Source organism: Engystomops pustulosus, chromosome 8 (genome assembly GCF_040894005.1).
Source record: "Engystomops pustulosus chromosome 8, aEngPut4.maternal, whole genome shotgun sequence".
In the NCBI taxonomy this organism is placed as follows: Eukaryota; Metazoa; Chordata; class Amphibia; order Anura; family Leptodactylidae; genus Engystomops; species Engystomops pustulosus.
In genome coordinates, this window is record NC_092418.1 from 51603605 (window position 1) to 51626490 (window position 22886).

The 22886-nt window shown below is 41.2% G+C and overlaps 1 protein-coding gene across 1 annotated transcript in view; it reads left to right on the forward strand.

Moving 5' to 3' along the window:
* The first annotated feature begins 201 nt into the window (after positions 1-201).
* The window catches only part of LOC140075275 (growth/differentiation factor 8-like), a 28434-nt gene continuing 5749 nt past the window's right edge, over positions 202-22886 (forward strand). The window contains exons 1-2 of the mRNA XM_072120916.1: positions 202-684; positions 5249-5613. Of these exons, the coding sequence (XP_071977017.1) occupies positions 327-684; positions 5249-5613 (723 nt within the window). The 5' untranslated portion in view covers positions 202-326. The remainder of the gene's footprint in view (positions 685-5248; positions 5614-22886) is intronic.

Consider the following 22886-nt stretch of genomic DNA (forward strand, 5'->3'; position numbering starts at 1 on the left):
AATGTGAATGTCTAGATGCTAATACCCCTTTAATTTGTCGTTTTCAAAAAAATGCAATGATACTGCTAAAACCTTAATGTGTCTTCCAGCTGAATTAATTGTTTATGTGGTAAGCAATCATTGGTTGTGATGATGCAAGTGAAACCTAAGTTGCAGTATAAAAGTACGGGTTGCCAGAATGTGTTATGTTAGTGTGTTATGTTAGTGTGACAGCTTTCTCAACTTTCTCAACTCCAAACTTTCAAACTTTAAGTAAAAGTTTTGTTTAGATTTTTCCAGTTATTACAAGAACTAAAAGGAAATATTATTTCAGTGCAATTGCGAAGATGAGAAAGGTATGTGTTTCTATATATGTATGCATCTTGGTAGTATTTCCCTTTGTGGATTTGAGCACAAGCAACCAAGAAAATCTAAAGGACACTTTGTGTACTACATGTACCTGGAGGGAAAGCACCAAATTATCAAGATTAGAAACAATTAAATTTCAGATTCTTAGTAAACTTCGACTCGAGCAGACACCTAACATCAGCAAGAATGCTATAAAACATGTTTTGCCAAAAGCACCACTGTTGCAAGATATAATAGATCATTATGATTTGCAAAGAGATTCTAGCAGTGCTGGATCACTAGAAGATGATGATTACCATGCCACAACTGAAACAATCATCTTTATTCCAACTAAACGTAAGTAAAATAAATATTAATTATGATTAATAATTTAAATAGATGTTAATTATGACCTTTTATTTTCTGTAACTGCACTTTTAGTGGTGAGATAAAAATTGAGATTTAATACTGAAAGGACTACCACCAGTATGAAGGACTGTATGCAAATGAACCATTAACACCTATGGAGCCAGGAGCCCCTCATTTGCATACATAGGCCATTTAAATATTGTGAAGTACCAAGCGTTATGAAGTTTAGGACGGATTCACATTGGCATTTTTTCCCAGCAGTGATTTTTTACTGAAGGCATACTGCTTTCTAGACACATACAGATTGTTTTTCTCTTCCTGGCTTCAATGATACTGAAGCTTTTTCAAAGGGCTTTTTCACTCTTCAGTGTTTCTCCACTCCAATGGACAACATTGGATCATATTCACTGAAGCCAGAAAGAGAAAACCAATATGTATGTTTTCAAAAGCCAAAATGGCTTCCGTGAAAAATCACTGATGTGAAAAAATGCCACTGTGAACAAATGCTTACCAGCTGCAGCCTTTCAACTAAAAATCCATTGAATATATTTTTCCAAATGTTTATTTTAACCCTACACTCCAGCATCTGTTTTGGGCCTTGGTAACGAAGCTATTTTTATCCTACAAACAACTACTATCGGCTACAATTATTGCTATTTTTCTGTCATCATATCTGTATGCAAATATAATAGCACAATTATGGGTTTTACACATCTTGTAGATTTGTTCAATTGTCTAGCCTATGTTGCTGTGGGTGTGGAAACACTAAAATTAGTGTGCTGTAACTTTATACTTTACAGTGGTTTATTTTTCATTTGGGGTGATTGCTTTTAACAGTCTTTATTTCCCCTTCCACAATTATGTTTTTTAACATTGTACAATTATTTTGGACACTGAGATGTGATCACTTGTATAATGCACTGCACTAAAACAGTGTATCAGACACTGTTACTGTCAGAAATCAACTGATTTCAACTAATGCCCAGTAACTGATTCTGGGCATTATGTATGTCCTAAAAAGCAGATTTTACAGGCAATGTGAAGGTTCTTCATTAGACACCATTATTACCTTGTCATTTTTAAATGTTTTGTTTTAACAATTCACCTAAAAACATGTGGTGTGTTTAGGTAAAATATGTAGCAATAGTGCTACACAAATACCTTATTAAATATGTTTCAAATAAATAAACATATTAACAAATAAACCAAACTGTAGAGAAATTATTAGGAAGTGGTTAATTTTTTTTATTCTGTTTTTTTTAATGAAATACTATTGGAGATGAAGTCTATGGTGTAGTAAAGTCTACAGATTTTTTTTACTAAGATTAAGCAAAATTTAATTTGACAGATCAATTACAATGACAGATCATTGCAGGAGAACTGTTTAATTTGTTGGTGAGTCAATAGGAATATTTATCATGATTGATAGAAAAGTGTGTAATATTTGACTTTACAGTAGTTGGGGTTGGCATTGGGGGTTGTTTTCTTATTGTATATGCTACCATTGAAAGCAATAAATAATATACAGTAAAACACTACATAAAACCTATTCTTTGGGTTCTGGAGAAAATTATGTAACTTATTAACTGCTTTTCAGCTTAAAGCATCTCCTATAACTTTAATGGGCAGTTACACATTGGGGAACATGTATCTTTATTGATGCTGATTTTTGTTTCTTTCATTTTTGACATTTGTTTTGAGACTTTTGCTGTACACCTTTGTCTGCACATTATGCAGTGTGCCTTATGTATCTTTGTTTTTAAGATGTTCCATGCGGCATTTACCTTGTGTATAATTTTTTTCCTATATTTTTTTGCCACTTTTCAGGCACAAATCTGCACCTGGTCCAGGGCAGGGGCAGAGGAAGGATTGTGTCCACTATTGAAGTACAACTGCTGAGCTAGGTGCCACACAAAGGCCTGCGTATGGCAGGATATGACTTATTTTTTCCTTGGACCTTGTTTAAACATATAAATTGTAATTAGTTCACATACTTTGAATGTGTAAAATTTTGCACATGAACAAGTTTGGGCTTGTTTTTTTATTTTTAAATTTTTGCATGCATAATTTATCAAACCTTATTGGTTACTTATAAATTCAGCTTGCTTTCAATTGTTTGTTTTGTGGCCCAATTAGATGCGTTTATGTAAGTTTTAATTGCTAGGTTTAGTAAATTTCAAGGAGTGGTCACACGTGGCCTTTGCAGTGTTTTTTAAACTCATTGCAAAAACACATTTTTCATGTTACCGTGCATTTGGCTGCTTTGAAAACTGTTTTCTTCATTGCTGGAAGTGTAACCAGCTTTGAAAATAATAACTTCTCAAACCAGTAAAACTCATGGTAACATGAAAAACGCATTGCAAATGCCACATGTGACACCCTTCTATGTTGTCATCTCCCTGGGGTGTGGCTAGGGTGAGTTAAAATACAGGTCGCTTGCTAAAATCCATCATTTAGAGTAGTGTCTACTCCTGTACATAACCCTCCTTTCCTGGCTTGTGTCCATTTGAATTTGAGACATTTGCAAGGACATTTACAGGAAAAACTAAACGTATATCACAAGAAAAAAGACATGAACAAATATGATGTGCAAAAAAATCCTACCAAAAGTATCAATTAGACCAAGAAAATAATTCTCCACCGCAGATAATTTTCAAGGCTTAATTAATTCCATGTGTGGCCAAAATATTACTGGAATTACTGCATCAGATTTCTTTAAATATTGTAACACTTTTAAATTAGAAATGGAGCTGAGAAACTGACACCCTATCAGTAGTTGAACAATCAAAATAAACTAGAAACAGAATTGATTTTTACAGTAACTTCTGAATGACTGACATTCTATTGTCAGGATTCGGGATCAGTAGATGCTCAGGACCACTGTCAGGATTCAGGTACTAGCCGACACCTGGTACTGGAATCTAAGTGGTACCTGGTCTTCACCATAGCCCGCCGCAAAGCGGGATGGTCTTGCTGCGGCAGGGTATGACCAGGTCGTTCCACAAGTGCGACTAGCCCGCGGTGGCAGCCATGGTTGAGGTACCTTTGCAGGAGACAGTCTCATGGTCAAGCTCAGGCACAGGGTCAGGGCAGACGGCAGAGATGCAAGGTCAAGCCCAATCCGGGGTCAGCAACAGGAGGTCCAGGCAGAAGGGAAACGGGAACACAGGAAGAGACTGGAACACACAGGAGCAGGAACACACAGGACAATGGGACCAGGAATACAGGAACACGGAAACAGGAACGCAGGAACATACAAAAATGCAGGAACAGGAACACATAGGAACGCAGGAATACTCAGAGATTTCGCAGGGGAGCTATCTCTATGGCATAGGCTCAAAGATCCGGTGTGCTGGCCCTTTAAATTTCCTAGAGCTGGCGCGCGTACTCCCTAGGAGACGGGGACATGCGCACACAGACCATGGACGGGAATCAGGAGCGGGGAGAGATGAGCAGTACAAGCACTGTGCTTGTGAACATGAAGGGGCACGGGTGAGCCCGCGACCCGTGATATGGGTCGCAAGAGCACCCGTGACCCCCGTGACATGTATGTTTTAAGCAACATGATTTCTAATATATTGAGTACAGTGTAACATGTAGGATGATTTTGAATACTGTTTGAACATTTACTATCTCTCTTGGCTGATTATTTGAACATCTGAATAAAGTATTACAGCCATGAGAAATGTTAAAAGGGAAGTAGCTTTAAATCATATCTTGTTGGGTAACAGGCTTACAAATGGAATCTAACTGTTATCTTGGCAGGAGAAGCAGCTGCTTGTATATAATACAAGTGTAAGTGATAATGCTTTCCATCCAAGACATCTAATACATAGTGATCTTGTAGCAGAGAATACTTCAGCAATTTTTTATTTACATAACTTAATGGTCGTAATTCTTTTTATGATTTTATAGACCGGATAGGCAGTGGCAGCTGCAATAAAAATAATGTGTGTGCTCAAACTCTCTTTCTTGTTGAACAGAACTATGTGTGGTTCTTAGAAACAGGTAACTAGATGTACAAGCCAGCAATGTAAGTGATCCAATGTCCCAAGCCTTCTCAGTTTCACTACCAATTATAGAACTGAGAAAGTATTTTATGAAAGTTGTAATTGAGAGACATATGCCAATATGTAGATAAGTAGATACATGATTTATTTTTGGCAGTCACAGTTGCATAAAGAAATTAAAAACCTTTGCCAATACTTGTTGATATTGCTGCATAACATTTTGCCTTTGATATTTACAGTAGGGATAAAAAAAAGTGAATTCAAGTCAAAGCTATAAATAAATTATGTTTTCTTAATGAAGCCTTGGGGAAAAAATAACTTGCTTATTCTTACATTTTTTCATGTTTTAAATTTATACAATTATGAATAAAGCTACCATATCATAAACAATGCATTTAGATTTTCAGTAACATTTGTCTTTCAAACCATTTGGACTTATACATTCAGAATTTAAATTACTTGAAGGTTAGCTATATAGATACAATATACATGACAAATGATCCTTAGAAAAGATTTGATTTATGCTCCTCTTTGCTTTTCAGCTGAATTTTTAACTGAAGCAACAGAAAACCCCAAATGCTGCTATTTTAAAGTGAGCACCAAACTACAGTTAAATAAAATAACAAAGGCACAATTATGGATTTACCTCAAGCCTATCCAAAGACCAACAACAGTGGTAGTGCAAATCTTAAGACTCATTAAACCTTTGAAAGATGGCTCAAGACATATTGGAATCCGAGCATTAAAACTTGAGATGAATCCAGGACCTGGATCTTGGCAAAGTATAGATGTGAAAACTGTGCTTCAAAACTGGCTGAGACATCCTGAAACCAATCGAGGAATTGAAATTAAAGCATTTGATGGAAATGGAGAAGACCTTGCAGTTACCAACAATGAAAATGGCCTGGTAAATTTTAAATTCCAATTGATTTACGTGCTAATAACAGTTTTATTTAAAAATTCAAGTTTAAAAGGCTTCCCAAATTTCTACAATTCCCTTTTTATGTTAAAACTAGCCTGTTTAACTATTAAAAATAACTGTAAAGAGTCAGATCCCCTATATTTGGCTGTCTAGCACCTAAAAGAACACTTCTGAAATATGTGAAGAAAGTGGTTCTTTGTAATATAGTAGATGGTATGGTATACAGCTCGATGCTCCCGTTAGGTGGAATGTCTAGAAACAATGGCTAAATTCTCAGAGCACAACCATGGGCTGCTCCAGGACACAATATGGAAACATAGTGAATAGCAGATTCTCCAGTAGAGATATGAAAATAGTTCTTAACAAAAAAAAAATCTGCTACTTGGAGATTTCATTAATAGTAGACAACACATTCCCAGTGGCAACTTTGCAGGATAATGTGTAAGGGTACATTCACACTTCTTTTTTTGGTACACGTTCAGCATATACACCCGGAAATATCACGTATAAGCTGAACGAGTCCATTGCCGTAAAGCGAAAGATGGAGGCATGTTTTTTTGCCTCCATCTGCTCAGTGTATGTTGCATCCAGCAGGAAACACTGGCTGAAAAAGCACATCGCATTTTCTGCAGGAAAGAGCAGTGTACAATTTTGTAAAATGCACTGAACCTCTTTTTTTCCCCAATCTTTGTTGATGGTAACAATTTACAATCTAAATACATTGGCAAACCATAATCAGTACAAGTCAAATAATACAAGAAATAGAAACCATATCCATACACAATCAAAGATGCCTTTCTGCTATTTACTAGTGCATTTCCATAGTCATTTGTGTACTCTGCTGCTTTTCACTAATGCTAAAGTTACATTGTTTAGCATGCTGCTGCTACTCCCCCCCCATCACTCTCTCTACCCAACCCACCATATTTCTATTTTTATAGTCAAGTGTAGCACTGAGTATATCCAGTGCTGTATGTACAAACAATGCACAATAACTTGTCAAGTTTTGTATGTATATATCAGAGCATTGAACCACTTAACCAGTTCTATATATATAAAAACACACACACTACACTATCTAGTTCTGCAAGCAGTGTTGGACTGAGGTGCAGAGGGCCACCAGGGGAGCTGGTTCTGTGGGCCCACCTTTTACAATAATGCATCTTCCCCTTTTTTTATTTCCATAAGGACAGACTATAAAAGACACCTTATATACACAGGAGAGATATATAAGTCAATGGTGTAAGTTCACACAGGGATAGTTGCTGGCCAAACCTTGATTCCGCTAGCAGTAATATCTCCAAACTCCCTCATACACAGCCTGTTCAAGCATACATGTATAGTCAATGAAGTGAAAGGAGAGCTTCAGTATATAAAGATCAGGCAGTGAAAATTAAACTTGTCTAATATTTATCTCCATCCTGTCTGTCATTGGAGAAGGGAGAGTTTGGATGCCCCATACAAAATGGGACACATTTACTAAGGGTCCGCACAGCGCATTTTCGTCGGGTTTCCCAACTATTTCCGATTTGCGCCGCATTTAAGTGTGGTTTTTGGCGCACACAATTGGATTTTAGCGCTGACTTGCATGCAACACAAATTGAGGGGCGTGGCCGACGAACAACCGACTGATTCGGACTAATTCGGGATTTACAATTCAAATTGTGTCGCAAGACAATGCACTCACATACACCGGGAAGAAGAAGGTGAACTCCGGCGAACCTCAGCAGGGAAGCGACAGATGCAGGAAAATGGACGCACAATCTTGAAGAATTGCGCCGGACTTCATTTTTATTGGAGAACGCACCTCGAGAATCGCGACAGGACTGGGTAAGTAAATCTGCCCCAATATGTGGTTATACCTACCTTCCAAAAAAATTGAAATTAGACCATTTTCATCTAACGTGTATGGAGCTTAACAGTGCCAAATAGGAGAGGCACCCAGTGTGTATATAAGTTTACTACACCAGAAAAGCATAGATAAATGGTCCACAACAGTACACACAAATACTGCTATACGTTGTAAAGATGTATAGATCATGTAGATGCACAGCTAATGCATCAAACTAAGCACCTAGTTGAATCTCACAATATCCTATTCCTTGGTAAAATCTATCTACTGCGTTTTTCTACAGGATCAATAAGTGCCGCATTGTCCATGATCCTTTGTTGAACATCATTGAATGTGGTTGGTTTTGTTCTGTAAACATGGCTTTTTAGATGACCCCAGAATGGTTGCAAACATTTCGATAACGCTAATTAAAACAGACTTAGGTCAAATCAATGTAATTTTCCTGGAGAATCAGAATCTGCAATAGAAATGGATGGGGGTTCCCATTAAAGATTTTTAAGTTGCAACCGCCCCACCCCAATGGAGTCCCTAAATTTTTGGTAAACACTAGTTTTCAGCTCAATGACCAGACTCGATTTTTCAAATCTGACATGTCTCACGATAATTGGTTATAACTTCGGAATGCTTTAACATATCCTGGTGATTTTGAGAATGTTTTCTCGTGACACATTGTACTTCATGTTAGTTATAAAATTTAAGTGATAAGTTTTGCATTTCATTCTGAAAAAAAGTGAAAATTTGGCAAAAGTTTGTAAAAATTCTTAATTTTCTAAATTTGAAATGTTCTGGTTTCCAGAGTATACACGGCCGAGTATAGAATGAATGGAGGCGCCATTCACAGCAGATTTGTATTGTCACATTGTACGACCTATACATTTTAATTTTTTTTGGTAATACAAACATATGAGGGCTTATTTTTTATGGGATGAGATACAATGTATAGATAATTTATTTTGGGAGTCTAGAGCTTATTCTTGAGATTTTATTAACTATTTCAAGGGGGACACAAACAAAATCATCAATTTTTATTTTGGATTGTTAGCATTTTTTTTCCCCCGCTCACCGTAATGTAAAAATAATATTTTATCTTTATTCTCTGGTTCACTACGATTGCGGTGATACCTCATTTATATAGTTTTTCTTATTTTTGCTCAATTTTCCTGAGCAAAACCAATATTGGAGAAAATCGCATTGTTTTTACTATTGACAACTTTTCAGGGCCATAACTTCTGTATTTTTCTGTTGTCAGATCTGGTTGAGGGCTTATTTTTTCCGAAAACAGTTGTTCTTTTCAGTAGTATCATATTAGGGAACGTAACTTTTTTTTGATCACTTTTTAGAACATTTTTTGTGATGGTGTTTGATGAAAAATTGTATATTATGGGAAGTTTTCCGAGTTTTTTTTTAACGTAGTTCACCGAGCGGGTTCAATATTGATTTAGATTTATTGTACAGATTAATACGGACGCGGTGATACAAATATGTATGATTTTTTTTTTTTTAACTTTTTTACATTTTCTACTTCTTGGCTTGAATAAGCGATCATCTGATCGCTTATTCAAGCCTTTACACTGCAATACACTTGTATTGCAGTGTATAGTGTAAGTAACTGAGCATGCTGCGCATGCTCAGTTACTTACAGCCGGGTCCTGCCAGGAAGGCAGGACCCGGCGAGAACAGCCTCGGGTCACTCGTCGGGACCCGGGGCAGCGGCAGGAGGGATCACACCGGGGGGTCCGATCCACGGGGGACACACTTACACGCCGTGGTCATGCTTGACCGCGGCGTGTAAGGGGTTAAACACAGCCCGACACCGGCACTATACTGACCCGATGTCCCGAAATCTTGTTCTGACGCGGCGCCGTAGAAAGGCGTCGCGTCAGAAGAAGTACCCTTAATGACCGCCGTAGAAACCCGATAGGGCGGTCAATAAGGGGTTAACATGTTTAAAAATTAGTAAAAACAAAGAACATAGGCGCAAGGTTTTTGATGGTGTATGATATGAGTGTTAGGTGTCTTCTAGGAGGAAGTACAACCTTCTTGAAAGCACCTAATTTTTAGTCGCTGCTGGTAATGTATGAGCCGCCCTTGCTCATAAAAATGTACAAAGTGCCAAATTACTAAACAAATAGGTACCTGCGCTGACTCATATGAGTTCAGACCTGCATGTTGGATTTCTGGTACAATCTCCTTAAAGGTCTTCTATTCAATTTTATTCTCCATAGACTGTAACAGACAATCCACATCCGTTACTAACAGTAGGAGAAATAATAGAACCTGTCGATCTCAGATGTGAACTTGGCCTTACTCGCACACTTGCATATACACATACATATACATTCCATACAAACTTCATGCACATTTATACATTCTACATACATGTACATATACATTTCACTTATATTTCCATTAAACGTATATATATATAAAATAATAATTCTTTATTTATATAGCATCTACAGATTACGCAGAGCTGCACAAAGCATGCAAAATTGGCCCCAGTCCCCATGGGGCTTACAATCTAAACAACCTACCAGTATGTTTTAGAGTGTGGTCGGAAACTAGAGGACTAGGAGGAAACCCACCCAAACACAGAGAGAACATACAAACTCTTTGCAGATGTTGACCTGGGTGGGACAAAAACCCAGGACTCCAGCGCTGCAAGGCAGAAGTGCTACCCACTCAGCCACTGTGCTACCCCTATATATAAATTTGTATACACACTACTCTTACACAAATAGTCTACATTCATACATATTTCCCCAATATACATATTACAGATAGATATATGCAATACACTAATACTCCTAAAATAACTCATTCCCAACCACTCTTTCGTAATATATCTTTAGAGTTGGGGAAAAACATATTACACAGCTGGGAGATGAGGAAATAGCTAATGGGGGAGGATAATATAGCAGCTGATGGAAGAGAAGAGGTGTGTGCAGCTGGGGGACGGCAGTGGTGAGCAGTTTGGCGGGAATGTATATCTCAGGGCATGACAGCTGGTGTGTGGAGAAGAGGTTAAGGTGCAGTCAACAACAGCTGTTCACAAGGTCCGAGCTGGTGGGCGGGGCTTACTCAAATGATTTTCTGCACAAGTGCAGAGAGCTGGGCCCAGGTACTCCAAGGGGCCAGTCTGACAATGTCTTTAAGTGTATAACACTGAACAGTCCAATTTATTCAGTTTTGTATGTCTATAAAAGTGCACTGTAACCCTTATGCTATTCTTTCTGTGTATAACACTACTCAATAATAGTTTGATATGTACATAATGCCGTACAATAATATTTATCCATTTATGTATGTATAAAACACAGCGCACTACCCATCCTGTTGTATATATATATATATATATATATATAAATAATATGATGTAACAATAAGGTTGGGAGGGTGAAATACACCTTGGAAAATACTAGCACTTCTAGCAAAATACACATTGGATCTAAAAACTAAAACTACTAAAACTAAAAAATAATATGATGTAACAATAAGGTTGGGAGGGTGAAATACACCTTGGAAAATACTAGCACCTCTAGCAAAATACACATCGGATCTAAAAACTAAAACTACCGTATATATGCTTGAGTATAAGCCGAGTTTTTCAGCACAAAAAAATGTCCCGAGTCGTGTCTTACCTGTCCACTCTCCAGCGACAGCCCCTGTGGTCCGGCTCTGTGAGATTTAAAGGGCCAGCGCACCGTTAATTGTCGCTGACCTGCCGTTGACCTAATATATAGCCGGCCTCTTACTGTAACCCATGACAGATCTTTGTGCCCTAGAGAAAGCTTACTATTGTGACTCCTAGGATTACCCGTTGTGACCTCTGTTTCCATTTCTGACCTCGACCTTCTGCTACGTCCCTGACTCCGATCCTGTGCCCTCTTCCTGACCTCTACTTTAGTTCTGCCTGCCTTTTCTTTACCTCTGTACCGAGCAACGTCACGCCTGTGGAGCGACATGGTGGTATCCCGCTCCAGCAAGTTCTACCAACCTTGCAATGGTCTTTGGTGAGTGGCACTTAGATTCCACTCCCAGGTGTCGGCTTAAATCATCACTCGCGGTGGTTTAGTGGCTATAGTGTCTTCTGCAGAACCCAGCTCATTGAGCTCATGCCTACACAATTCGTCACTGTGGTCTAAGGTGTAATTCGTGGTCTACTCTTTGGGAAAGCCCTGGCATGGGCTACTCCTCTCTGGGACAGGAACAACCCGGTCACAGCCAATCTCACCATATTCCTTACTGAATTCCGGTCTGTCTTCGAGGAACCAGCCTGGGTATCTTCTGCTGAAAGCGTCAAGGGGATATGTCAGATGGAAACTATGTGGTTTAGTTCTGCACTCTTGGCTCCGTGCTTTCTTGAAATGAAGCGGCCTTGGTCGCCACTTTTAAGAAAGGACAGGCCAGTCAAATCAAAGACACTGGGGCTTATTTACCAAGGGTCCCACTTCCGCATTTCTGCCGGGTTTTCCGATGTTTTTGGGGATCGCGCCACTGGGACAGGTATTTAGTAGCACAAGATTGGATTGTGTTGAAATTTCACTGGCTTTCATGCCACACAAATCGGGGGTGGGCCGACGGATGATCTGACGGATTCGGACAAACCGCGGGATTTTACTTTGCGGATGTAAGCGGGGAAGCGACACATGCAGTAAATCAGGCAAACAATCTTAGTGAATCGCGCCAGACTGCCTGATTGACGGATACTCTGTACCGCGTGAACTCAAGTGGCTGGGTAAGTAAACGTGCCCCAATCTGTCTGCACGGGACCTACCGTCTTCACGGAGTGACCTCATCACTCTGGACACTCGGATTGACATCCACTTCTCAGAGCGTCTGTAGGAGCAGCGTCTTGGACAAGCACAGATCAGGACCCGTCGACTGCGCCGCTTGGCTCCAGTCTTCCAAACACCACCACAGCCGTCCTCCTTGACTTCTACAGAGGAGGCTATGCAGGTGGATAAAGCTCACCAGACAACCCAAGAGCGCTCCAGGCGATGACAAGAGAATCTGTATCTCTACTGTGCCAACCCGGAGCACTTTCTCTGGACTTTTCCTCTCTCCACTCCGTCCACGGCATCTGGGAAATGCATGCACCTAGTGTTCCTGGGAGAAGTGTCCCTAGGTGAGAGCGAAGCTTCTCCAAGCCTGAACATACCTGTCCTACTCAGCTCTGGCACAAGTTTTAAGCTTCTGCCTTCCTGGATTCCGGTTATTCAGGGAACTTTGTGGATCCTATTTTCTCAGCATCATCTTCCTGTGGTCTGTCTTGAGAAGCCACTGGTCAGCTCGTCCGTCAGTGGGCAGATCCTCTGCGATCTGGTCCTGTACCGCATTGAGCCCTTGTGCCTGTGTGGCACCCCTTTCTTTAGGCTGAGGCTCTCCACTGAAAGGGGGACCAGGCGATGAATGGAAGACAGTCTTCAATACTCGTGATAGACCCTTAGAGTATCTGGTCATGCTGTTTGGACTAGTTAATGCACCAGCCATTTCCAGGAGTTTTTCAATGACAATTTCAGAGACTTTCTATATATCTGTGTTGTGGTCTACCTGAACGATATAATGGTGTTCTCTGCAGACTTTGAGTCCCTCAATCGCCTGTATGCCAAGCTCGAGATGTGCATACTCCATTAAAAAAGTCTTCCTTTCCTCAGGTATATCATCTCTAACAAGGGACTACAGATGGACTGTCTGCAGTCCTTCAGTGAGCTCCAGTCCAGTGGGACTTTGGGCCATCCAGAGATTCCTGGGCTTCGCTAATTACTGATTCATACCACATTTTTCCTTCCTTGTGTCTCTCATTGTGGTGCTGACTAAGAAAAACGCCAATCCTATGCTCTGGCCTCTAGCGGCTGAGGAAGCTTTCTCCAAGCTGATGTGTGCCTTTGCTTCTGCTCCTGCACTCTCTCAGCCTGATACAGAGAAACCATTCCTGCTAGAAGTTGACTCCTCCTTGGTAGGAGCTGGTGCTGTTTTCACCCAGAAAGGGTCCAAAGGCCGAACTCTCACATGCGGTTTCTTCTCGAAAACCTTCTCAGCCAGATAGGAACTACTCCATAAGTGAACAGGAGCTTCTGGTCATAAAGCTTGCCTTGGAAGAATGGCATTATTTTCTGGAAAGAGCTTGTCATTTGGTCTGTATTTATACTGATCACAAGAATCTCCTATATCTCCAGACCGCTCTCAATCCAAGGCAGGCTCGTTGGTCCCTCTTCTTCTCTCGCTTTAACTTCCTGATCCATTTCCGTCCAGCAGAGAATAATGTCAAAGCTGATGCCCTCTCTCGTGCCTCCGATGTAATTGGGAATGAACCAGCTCCTCGACATTTCGTTCCTCCTGAACAGCTCCTGTGGATCTATGGCAAATTCCTTCCGGCAAGACCTATGTCCAATCTGCTCTTTGGAAGAGGATACTAACTTGTGGACACCGTCAGTTAGCCCCCTGTATATAGCCAGTCCCCCCCCCAGTATACAACAAGCTCACCTATAGAGCCAGCCAGTCCCCCCTCAGTATGCAGTCAGTCAGACTCCCCTCAGTATACAGCCAACCCCCCCACAGTATACAGCCAGCCAGCTCACCCTCAGTATACAGCCAACCCCCCTTCAGTATACAGCCAGCCCCCCTCAGTATACAGCCAGCACCCCCTCATTATACAGCAAGCCCCATCAGTATAAGGCCAGCCCCCTCACTATACAGACAGCCAGCCCCCCCAGTGTACAACAAGCTCCCCTATAGAGCCAGTCAGTCCCCCCTCAGTATACAGCAAGTCAGACTCCCCTCAGTATACAGCCAACACTCCCTCAGTATACAGCCAGCCAGCTCCCCCTCAGTATACAGCCATCCCCCCTTCAGTATACAGCCAGCCCCCCTTCAGTATACCGCTAGCCCCCCTCAGTATACAGCCAGCCAGGGCCCCCTCAGTATACAGCTAGCCAGGACCCCCTCAGTATACAGCCAGCCAGCACCCCCTCATTATACAGCCAGCACCATCAGTATAAGGCCAGCCAGCCCCCCTTGTGTACAGCCAGCCCCCCAGTATACAGACAGCCAGTCCCTCTCAGTATACAGCAAGCCACCTCCTCAGTAGAGTCAGACAGCTCCCCTTCTCAGTGTACAGCCAGCTAGCCCCCCTCAGTATAGAGCCAGCCAGCCTACCCTCGGTATACAGCCAGCTCCCCTCACAATACAGCCAGCCAGCCCTCCCTGTATACAGCCAGCCCCAATCATTATACAGCCATCTCCTCCTCAGTATACAGCCAGCCCTCCCCTGTATACAGCCAGCCACCCCCTGTATACAGCCAGCCATCCCCCTCAGTATACAGCCAGCCACCCCCCTCAGTATACAGCCAACCTGTCCCCCCCTCAGTATACAGCCTTCCTCCCTCAGTATAGAGCCAGCCAGCACTCCCTCAGCATACAGCCAGCCCCCCCTCAGTTTACAGCATGCCCTCTCCCTCAGTATACAGCAAGCCAGTCCCCCTACCCTCTGTATAGAGCAATCCCCCTGCCCAGCACATAAAAATAATAAACCCTGTACTCACCTTTCTGATGCTCCCCTGCACCATCCGCAGAGCAGTTGGCCCACCGGGATTTCCCACGGTGGGCTTAATGGGCAGACCACCCCTGTAGCCAGGTCTGGTCAAGGATGTACGAGACTTTGTGAGTTCCTGCACTTCCTGTGCACAAAATAAGTTGTTGTGTCTCAAGCCAGCAGGCCTACTTATGCCACTGCCTGTCCCCAGCTGACACATGGACTTTGTTACGGATCATCCGCCATCTTCCGGTAATAATGTCATCTGAGTGGTCACAGATTGTTTCTCTAGAATGTCCCACTTCATTCCTCTGCCTGGTCTGCCATCATCTCCTCGTCTTGCCAGCTTGTTCTTTCTCCACTTCTTCCAGCTTCATGGACTTCCTCAGAACATTGTCTAAGAGCGAGGAGTCCAGTTTGTTTCCAGGTTCTGGCATTCCTTATGCAACCAACCAACTGGCAAGGGGCAAGTAGAGAGTCAATCAGACTCTGGGCTGCTATCTACTGGCCCATCCTGTTACCTTGGGTGGAGTTCTCCTATAATTCTTTAGACTCTGAATCCGCCGGTGCTGCTCCCTTCTTCATTATTTATAGACAACATCCAATCTCTTCCTCTTTCCGTGCCTTTTGATGTTCCTGCCATAAAACAATTAGTACAAGACAACCTGGGAGCAAACTCGTCATACTTCAGGCATCTGCCCGCACCAAAACTTGGGCAGACAAGAAATGCAGTCCTCCTCCAGTCTGTTCTCCGGGTGATAGTTTGGCTGTCATGAAAAGTAAAAAGAAAATTGCGGTTCGCTCACCCAATCACCTAGTTATCCTCCTGCATCTGTATCCTGTGGTGGTGCACGCCGTCAGATCCTTGACTGTTAAAATCTTCAAACTTTGCAAAAGGTAGTAGTAGGCGGCACTCAGGAGAACCACACCGGAATACGTGCAAACATGTTCTTTTTATTGGGCTTAGTCGTGCATCAAAAACATGGATAAAAAGAACGCGTAAGATCTTACGCGTTCTTTTTATCCATGTTTTGGATGCACGACTAAGCCCAATAAAAAGAACATGTTTGCACGTATTCCGGTGTGGTTCTCCTGAGTGCCGCCTACTACTACCTTTTGCATAGTTTGGCTGTCCTCCAAATATGTCTGGCTAAAGATCCCCAGCTACAAACTTGGTTCTCGTTTCCTGGGTCCATTTGAGGTACTGAAGCCCTTGTCTTCCTCCCACCATGAACATCCTGAACTCCTTCCATGTCTCTCTTTTAAAGTCTTTCATCCTGAATCGCTTCAAAAGGCAAGTACTACCTCCTGCTCCACCAATGTCTTTGAAGTAAAGGATATCCTGGACATGAAGTCGGTTAGAGGGAAACGGTTCTTTCTTATCGATTGGAAGAGGTTTGGGGCAGAGGAGAGATCTTGGGAGCCTGAAGACAACATCTTGGACTGCATCTTGGGTCTTCAAAAACTTTTTCAGGCCAAGAAGAACAGGAGGCCGATGGGAGGGGCACTGTCATGGGTGCACCTGCAACCCACCTGCTGCTGCCAACAGAAGAGGAGAAGACCTGCAGGGGAAAGGGGAGTTTCAACCGCGTTCTGAAGATACCACGCGCGCTGCCATCTCAAGTCGGCGGAACTTCCGGTTACATGACCAAGTGATGTGACCGCTAAGGGGGAATGTATCTTTAACAGTCGTCATGGAAACCTGATGCAATTGTCAGTAGGAACATTGGCTTGCCGCTGACAGAAAAACACAGCTTCAAAAGGCTGATAAAGCACCACAATAGGTATTGTAAAGCGCCAGCCACCCGATTCAGTGGGTATTAGATTGTTATTCCATGTAATTATTAGCGACCTCCACATGACGTGGAGCTAGGAGTAACACTAATCGCAATTTCTTGCAGTGCACAACAAATTATGATTTCAGTGCTTCAACAGCACAAAACTGGTGTAGAAGCGCTGATAAATTTTCCCCGTATATAATAGTTATCAGATTAGTCATGGGTGGCAAGTAACATCGAAGCCCTTTATATTAGTGTCCTACACAGCCTTGCACTTAGAGCCATATCCACATCCATATGGATAAACAAATAATTTAAAATTACTTTTGACAGTCACTAGGGGACATGTATCTTTATTTCTGCAAGTTTAATTGTCTTTTTTGTGTCTTTTGTAGTTTTTGAAACTTCTCACTGCAACTTTTGCTGTCCGTTTTTCACGTACACCTTGGTCTGTACCTTGTGCAGTGTTCCGTGTATATCTTTATTTTCCAGATCTTCTGTGCGACTTTTCACTTGTGTATACTTTTTTTTTTGCTTATTTTTGCAACTTTTTAGACTGAAATCTGCACCATTATTTTTTCATGTGTGGGCTTGTATACTGCGCAACAAATTGCACTTCATTGTGACGGTATTTAACCCCTTAGGGACGTGGCCCTTTTTCGTTTTTCATTTTTTACTCCCTACCTTCAAAAATCTGTAACTTTTTCATTTTTCCATGTAAAGAGCTCTGTTTGGGCTTGTTTTCTGCATAACAAATTGAACTTCATAGTGATGGTATTTATTATTCCATAACGTATACTGGGAAGCGGGAAAAAAATTCAGAATGCAGTGAAAATTATTAAAAAACAAATTTGCGCCATTTTCTTGTGGGTTTGGATTTTACAGTTTTCACTGAGCGCCCCAAATCACATGTCTATTTTATTCTTTGGTTCGGTATGATCACGAGGATACCAAATTTGTACAGGTTTTATAATGTTTTCATACATTTAAAAAAATTAAAACCTGTTAAAAAAAAAATTCTTCATTTTGCCATGTTCTGGCACTAATAACTTTCTTACTTCAGTGTATGGAGCTGTGGGTGGAGTCATTTTTTTCGACTTTTGATGACGTTTTTAATGCTTTCATTTTTAGGACTGTATGGGCTTTTGATCACTTTTTATAGAATTTTTTATATTTCTCAAAATGGCAAAAAAGTGGCATTTTCGACTTTGGGCGCCAATTTCCGTTACGTGGTTAAACGCTGGGAAAAATCGATTATACTGTATATTTTGATAGATCAGGCATTTTGGGATGCGATGATACCTAAAATGTTTATGATTTTTTCCGTTTATTTATATTATAGTTCTAGGGAAAGGGGGGTGATTTAAACTTTTACTATTTTTACTATTTTTTCATATTTTTTAAAAAAATGTGTACATTTTTTTTTGCCATTATTTTAGATCCCCCAGGGTAATTTAACCCTGCAGGGTCTGATTGCTAATACTATATACTGCAATACTACTGTATTGCAGTATATAGTTATTTAACAATGATTTTTAATAGCCTGCCCTCTGGTGGCTATTAGAAATCATTGCACCTGGCAAGCCTACGAGTCTCAATGAGACTCTAGGCTGCCATAGCAACTGATCGCCTCCCTCCGATGACGTTCTAGGGGGCGGCGATCGGGCATCCAAGATGGCGGCGCCCATGTAAAGGTAATTTAGGTGCCGCGGTCGGGTGCCGCGGGCACTTAACAGGTTTACTGCGGCAGTGACAGGCGGGTGTTGGCTGTTTTATACAGCCATTACCCGCTGTGTATGGAGAGAGCTCAGCTCCATACACCCCTTGCCACGCAAGGACGATATAGTTCGTCCTCGGTAGGCAAGGTGTTAATATTCCATGGCGTGTGCTGGGAAGCAGGAAAAAATTCCAATTGCAGTGAAAATGGTGAAAAAATGTGTTTGTGCCGGATTTTACGGCTTTCACTCTGCGCAAATTACATGTCTACTTCATTCTTTGGGTCAGTTTGATCATGGAGATACCAAATTTGTATATGTTTTATAATGTTTTCATACATTTACAAAAATTAAAACCTGTACAAAAAAAATTATTAATTTTACTGGCGCTAATAACTTTCATACTTATTGTACGGAGCTGTGGGTGGTGTCATTGTTTGCAAATTTTGATGAGGCTTCCAATGCTATGATTTTTAGGACTGTAAGGCCTTTTGATCACTTTTTATTGAATTTTTTTATATTTTTCAAAATTGCAAAAAAGTGGTATTTTCAACTTTTGGTGCTATTTTCTGTTATGGGGGTTAAATGCTGGGAATGACCATTATTGCATTTTGATCTGACATTTTGGGAAGCGACAATACCTAACATGTTTATGATTTTTACAGTTTATTTATATCAGTTCTAGGGAAAGGGGGGTAATTTAAATTTTTAAGTTTTTTTAAAATTGTTTTTAAAACTTTTTTTTCAGTTTTTTTGCAATTTCTTAGACCCTCTTGGGTACATTAACCCTAGGTGGTCTGATCTTTCCTAAGATATACTGCAATACTACTGTATTGCAGTATACACTCACCGGCCACTTTATTAGGTACACCTGTCCAACTGCTCGTTAACACTTAATTTCTAATCAGCCAATCACATGGCGGCAACTCAGTACATTTAGGCATGTATACATGGTCAAGACAATCTCCTGCAGTTCAAACTGAGCATCAGTATGGGGAAGAAAGGTGATTTGAGTGCCTTTGAACATGGCATGGTTGTTGGTGCCAGAAGGGCTGGTCTGAGTATTTCAGAAACTGCTGATCTACTGGGATTTTCACGCACAACCATTTCTAGGGTTTACAGAGAATGGTCCAAAAAAGAAAAAACATCCAGTGAGCGGCAGTTCTGTGGGCAGAAATGCCTTGTTGATGCCAGAGGTCAGAGGAGAATGGGCAGACTGGTTCGAGCTGATAGAAAGGCAACAGTGACTCAAATCGCCATCCGTTACAACCAAGGTAGGCAGAAGAGCATCTATGAACGCACAGTACGTCCAACTTTGAGGCAGATGGGCTACAGCAGCAGAAGACCACACCGGGTGCCACTCCTTTCAGCTAAGAACAGGAAACGGAGGCTACAATTTGCACATGCTCATCGAAATCGGACAGTAGAAGATTGGAAAAACGTTGCCTGGTCTGATGAGTTTCGATTTCTGCTGCAAAATTCAGATGGTAGGGTCAGAATTTGACATGAAAGCATGGATCCATCCTGCCTTGTATCAACGGTTCAGGCTGGTGGTGGTAGTGTCATGGTGTGGGGAATATTTTCTTGGCACTCTTTGGGCCCCTTGGTACCAATTGAGCATCGTAGCAACGCCACAGCCTACCTGAGTATTGTTGCTGACCATGTCCATCCCTTTATGACCACAATGTACCCAACATCTGATAGCTACTTTCAGCAGGATAATGCGCCATGTCATAAAGCTGGAATCATCTCAGACTGGTTTCTTGAACTTGACAATGAGTTCACTGTACTCAAATGGCCTCCACAGTCACCAGATCTTAATCCAATAGAGCATCTTTGGGATGTGGTGGAATGGGAGATTCGCATCATGGATGTGCAGCCGACAAATCTGCGGAAACTGTGTGATGCCATCATGTCAATATAGACCAAAATCTCTGAGGAATGCTTCCAGCACCTTGTTGAATCTATGCCACGAAGAATTGAGGCAGTTCTGAAGGCAAAAGGATGTCCAACCCGTTATTAGCATGGTGTACCTAATAAAGTGGCCGTTGAGTGTATGCCATTTTTGCATAGTATTCATAACAATGAGCCACTAGTTCATTTTAATGATTCTGCAACAACGAGACATCCTCGGGTCTGCAGAAGACCCGAGGCTGTAATGGCAACCAATCAGTTTTCCCCATGACATCACAGGGGAGGGGGGTGCGGCGATCGCATCCAAGAAGGCCGCGCCAACACGCCACCCGGATTTAAATGCCTCAGGCATTTACAGGGTTAACACCCATGATCAGTGCAAGCACTGACCATGGGTGTTACTGGTGGGTGCAGCAGACGCACTGCAAAGAAAATATCAGATTGGGTTGAGGTTACCAGTGGAGTGCCACGGGTCAGTATTGGGGCCAGTTCTTGTAGTGGGTTTACACAATCAACTTTCAATATTTGCAGATGATAATAAGCTGTGATAAGTAATAAATACTGAGGTCGATATTATAGCATTACAGAGGGATTTGTGGAAGCTTGAGCGGTGGGCGGAACAAAATTGTTGATGAGCTTTATTGTAGATAAATGTAAAGTTATGCACTTGGGCCATGAAAAGAAAAGGTACAATTATGTTCCAAACAGTCAATTACTTGGTAAAACTGGAGATGATAAAAACTTGGGGGTATTGGTGGATGGTAAACTTAACTTTTGTGACCAGAGCCAGACAGCTGCTGCTAAAGCAAATAAAATAATGGGATGTATCAAGAGAGGAATAGATTCTCATGATAAGGACAAAGTTTTGCCCTTATACAAATCACTGGTCAGACCACACATGGAATATTGTGTACAGTTTTGGGCACCAGTGTATAAAAAGGACACAGTAGAACTTGAACGGGTGCAGAGGAGAGCAACCAAGATTATTAGGGGAATGGGGGGACTAGAATATAATGACAGATTACAAAATTTGGGATTATTTTTTAGTTTAGTTTAGAAAAAAGACAAATCATTACAATGTACAAATACCTGAACGGGCAGTACAAGGATCTCTCCAAAGATCTTTTTATACCTAGGCCTGTGACCAGGACAAGGGGGCATCCTCTACGCCTAGAGGAGAGGCGATTCTACCACACAAAGGTTCTTTACTGTAAGAGCAGTAAGACTATGGAATTCTCTGCCGCAGGAGGTTGTTATGGCGGACTCTATGTACATGTTCAAGAGAGGCCAAAATATCACGGGTTATGGGGAAAAACATTTGCTTAATTCTTAAAGAGTAACTTTAAAGTTTTTTTTGTTTTCCACAAACCATTAGCTCTCTGGATGTAAAACAACTTTGCCTATTATCTTTATTACCTATATGCAGTAGTTTCCTTGCTATAGCCCTCACATTACCTTAGTGCTGTAATGGCTGCCTCCATTCCATGTGCTGACAAGCCGTGGAATCTGTCAGAGAAACAAAGGTTAAACAAACTACAGATTGATGTCACCATATGCACCCTGTGTGTGCACTGTACAGTGTTCATTGGATTTACTTGTGGGAAACTAAATGGATTTAATGCTAAATTACTTTGAGAGAGAACACAAGGCATCATGGGAACTGTGGGCAAGCTAGCTGGCATCAGCTTGAGGGCATAGATTGGCAGACATTGGTCTCCACTCACTTCACCTCTAGTGAGAAATATTTTTGTCAAACACTTCCAGAACAGAAATTGTCATAACTTTGGAAAGAAAAGGGCAAGCAGCACAAAGTAGGCATCATTCTGTTTGTTTTCAAAGGGGGAATCACATATAATAATTTGGTAAAATCCCTATAGTTTTACAGTTACGCTTTAAAGGTTGGACTTGATGGACTTGCACCTTTTTCCAGCCTTTTATACTATGAACCTTCGTGACCAGGCCCTATTTTTATATTTGAGATTTGTCACTATGAGTAGTAATACCTTTGGAAAGCTTTAGCAGGTAAAGTTAGTTTTGAGAATGTTTCTTGTACTTTGTGTTAGTTGAAAAGGTTTGATATATCTATAGTTTAGTCATAAAAAAATTTTTATTTGGGAAATTTAAAAAAAAAATTCTCAAAGTTTTAAATTCTCTGCTTTTATACCACCTAAATAATTTGACATTTGATGAATTTCTTTATGTGGGAATTTTTTTTTTATCTCTGATGTTCTGGGTTTTAAAACTTTTGCAATTTTTTTACATTTTCATGTAAAACACCAAAACGTATTATTTAGGCACCTGCTGAGCTTTTAAATGTCTTTGAGAGGCCTAAATAATAGTTGGACACCAACTAGCTGTAACCTTTACTTTGCTGGTGAGCCAGTGACAGAAGCTAGACATAAAAATACTGCAATTTACAGAAAATAACTCCTCGAAGCAGGGTGTCATTATGTCCATTTGCTGCA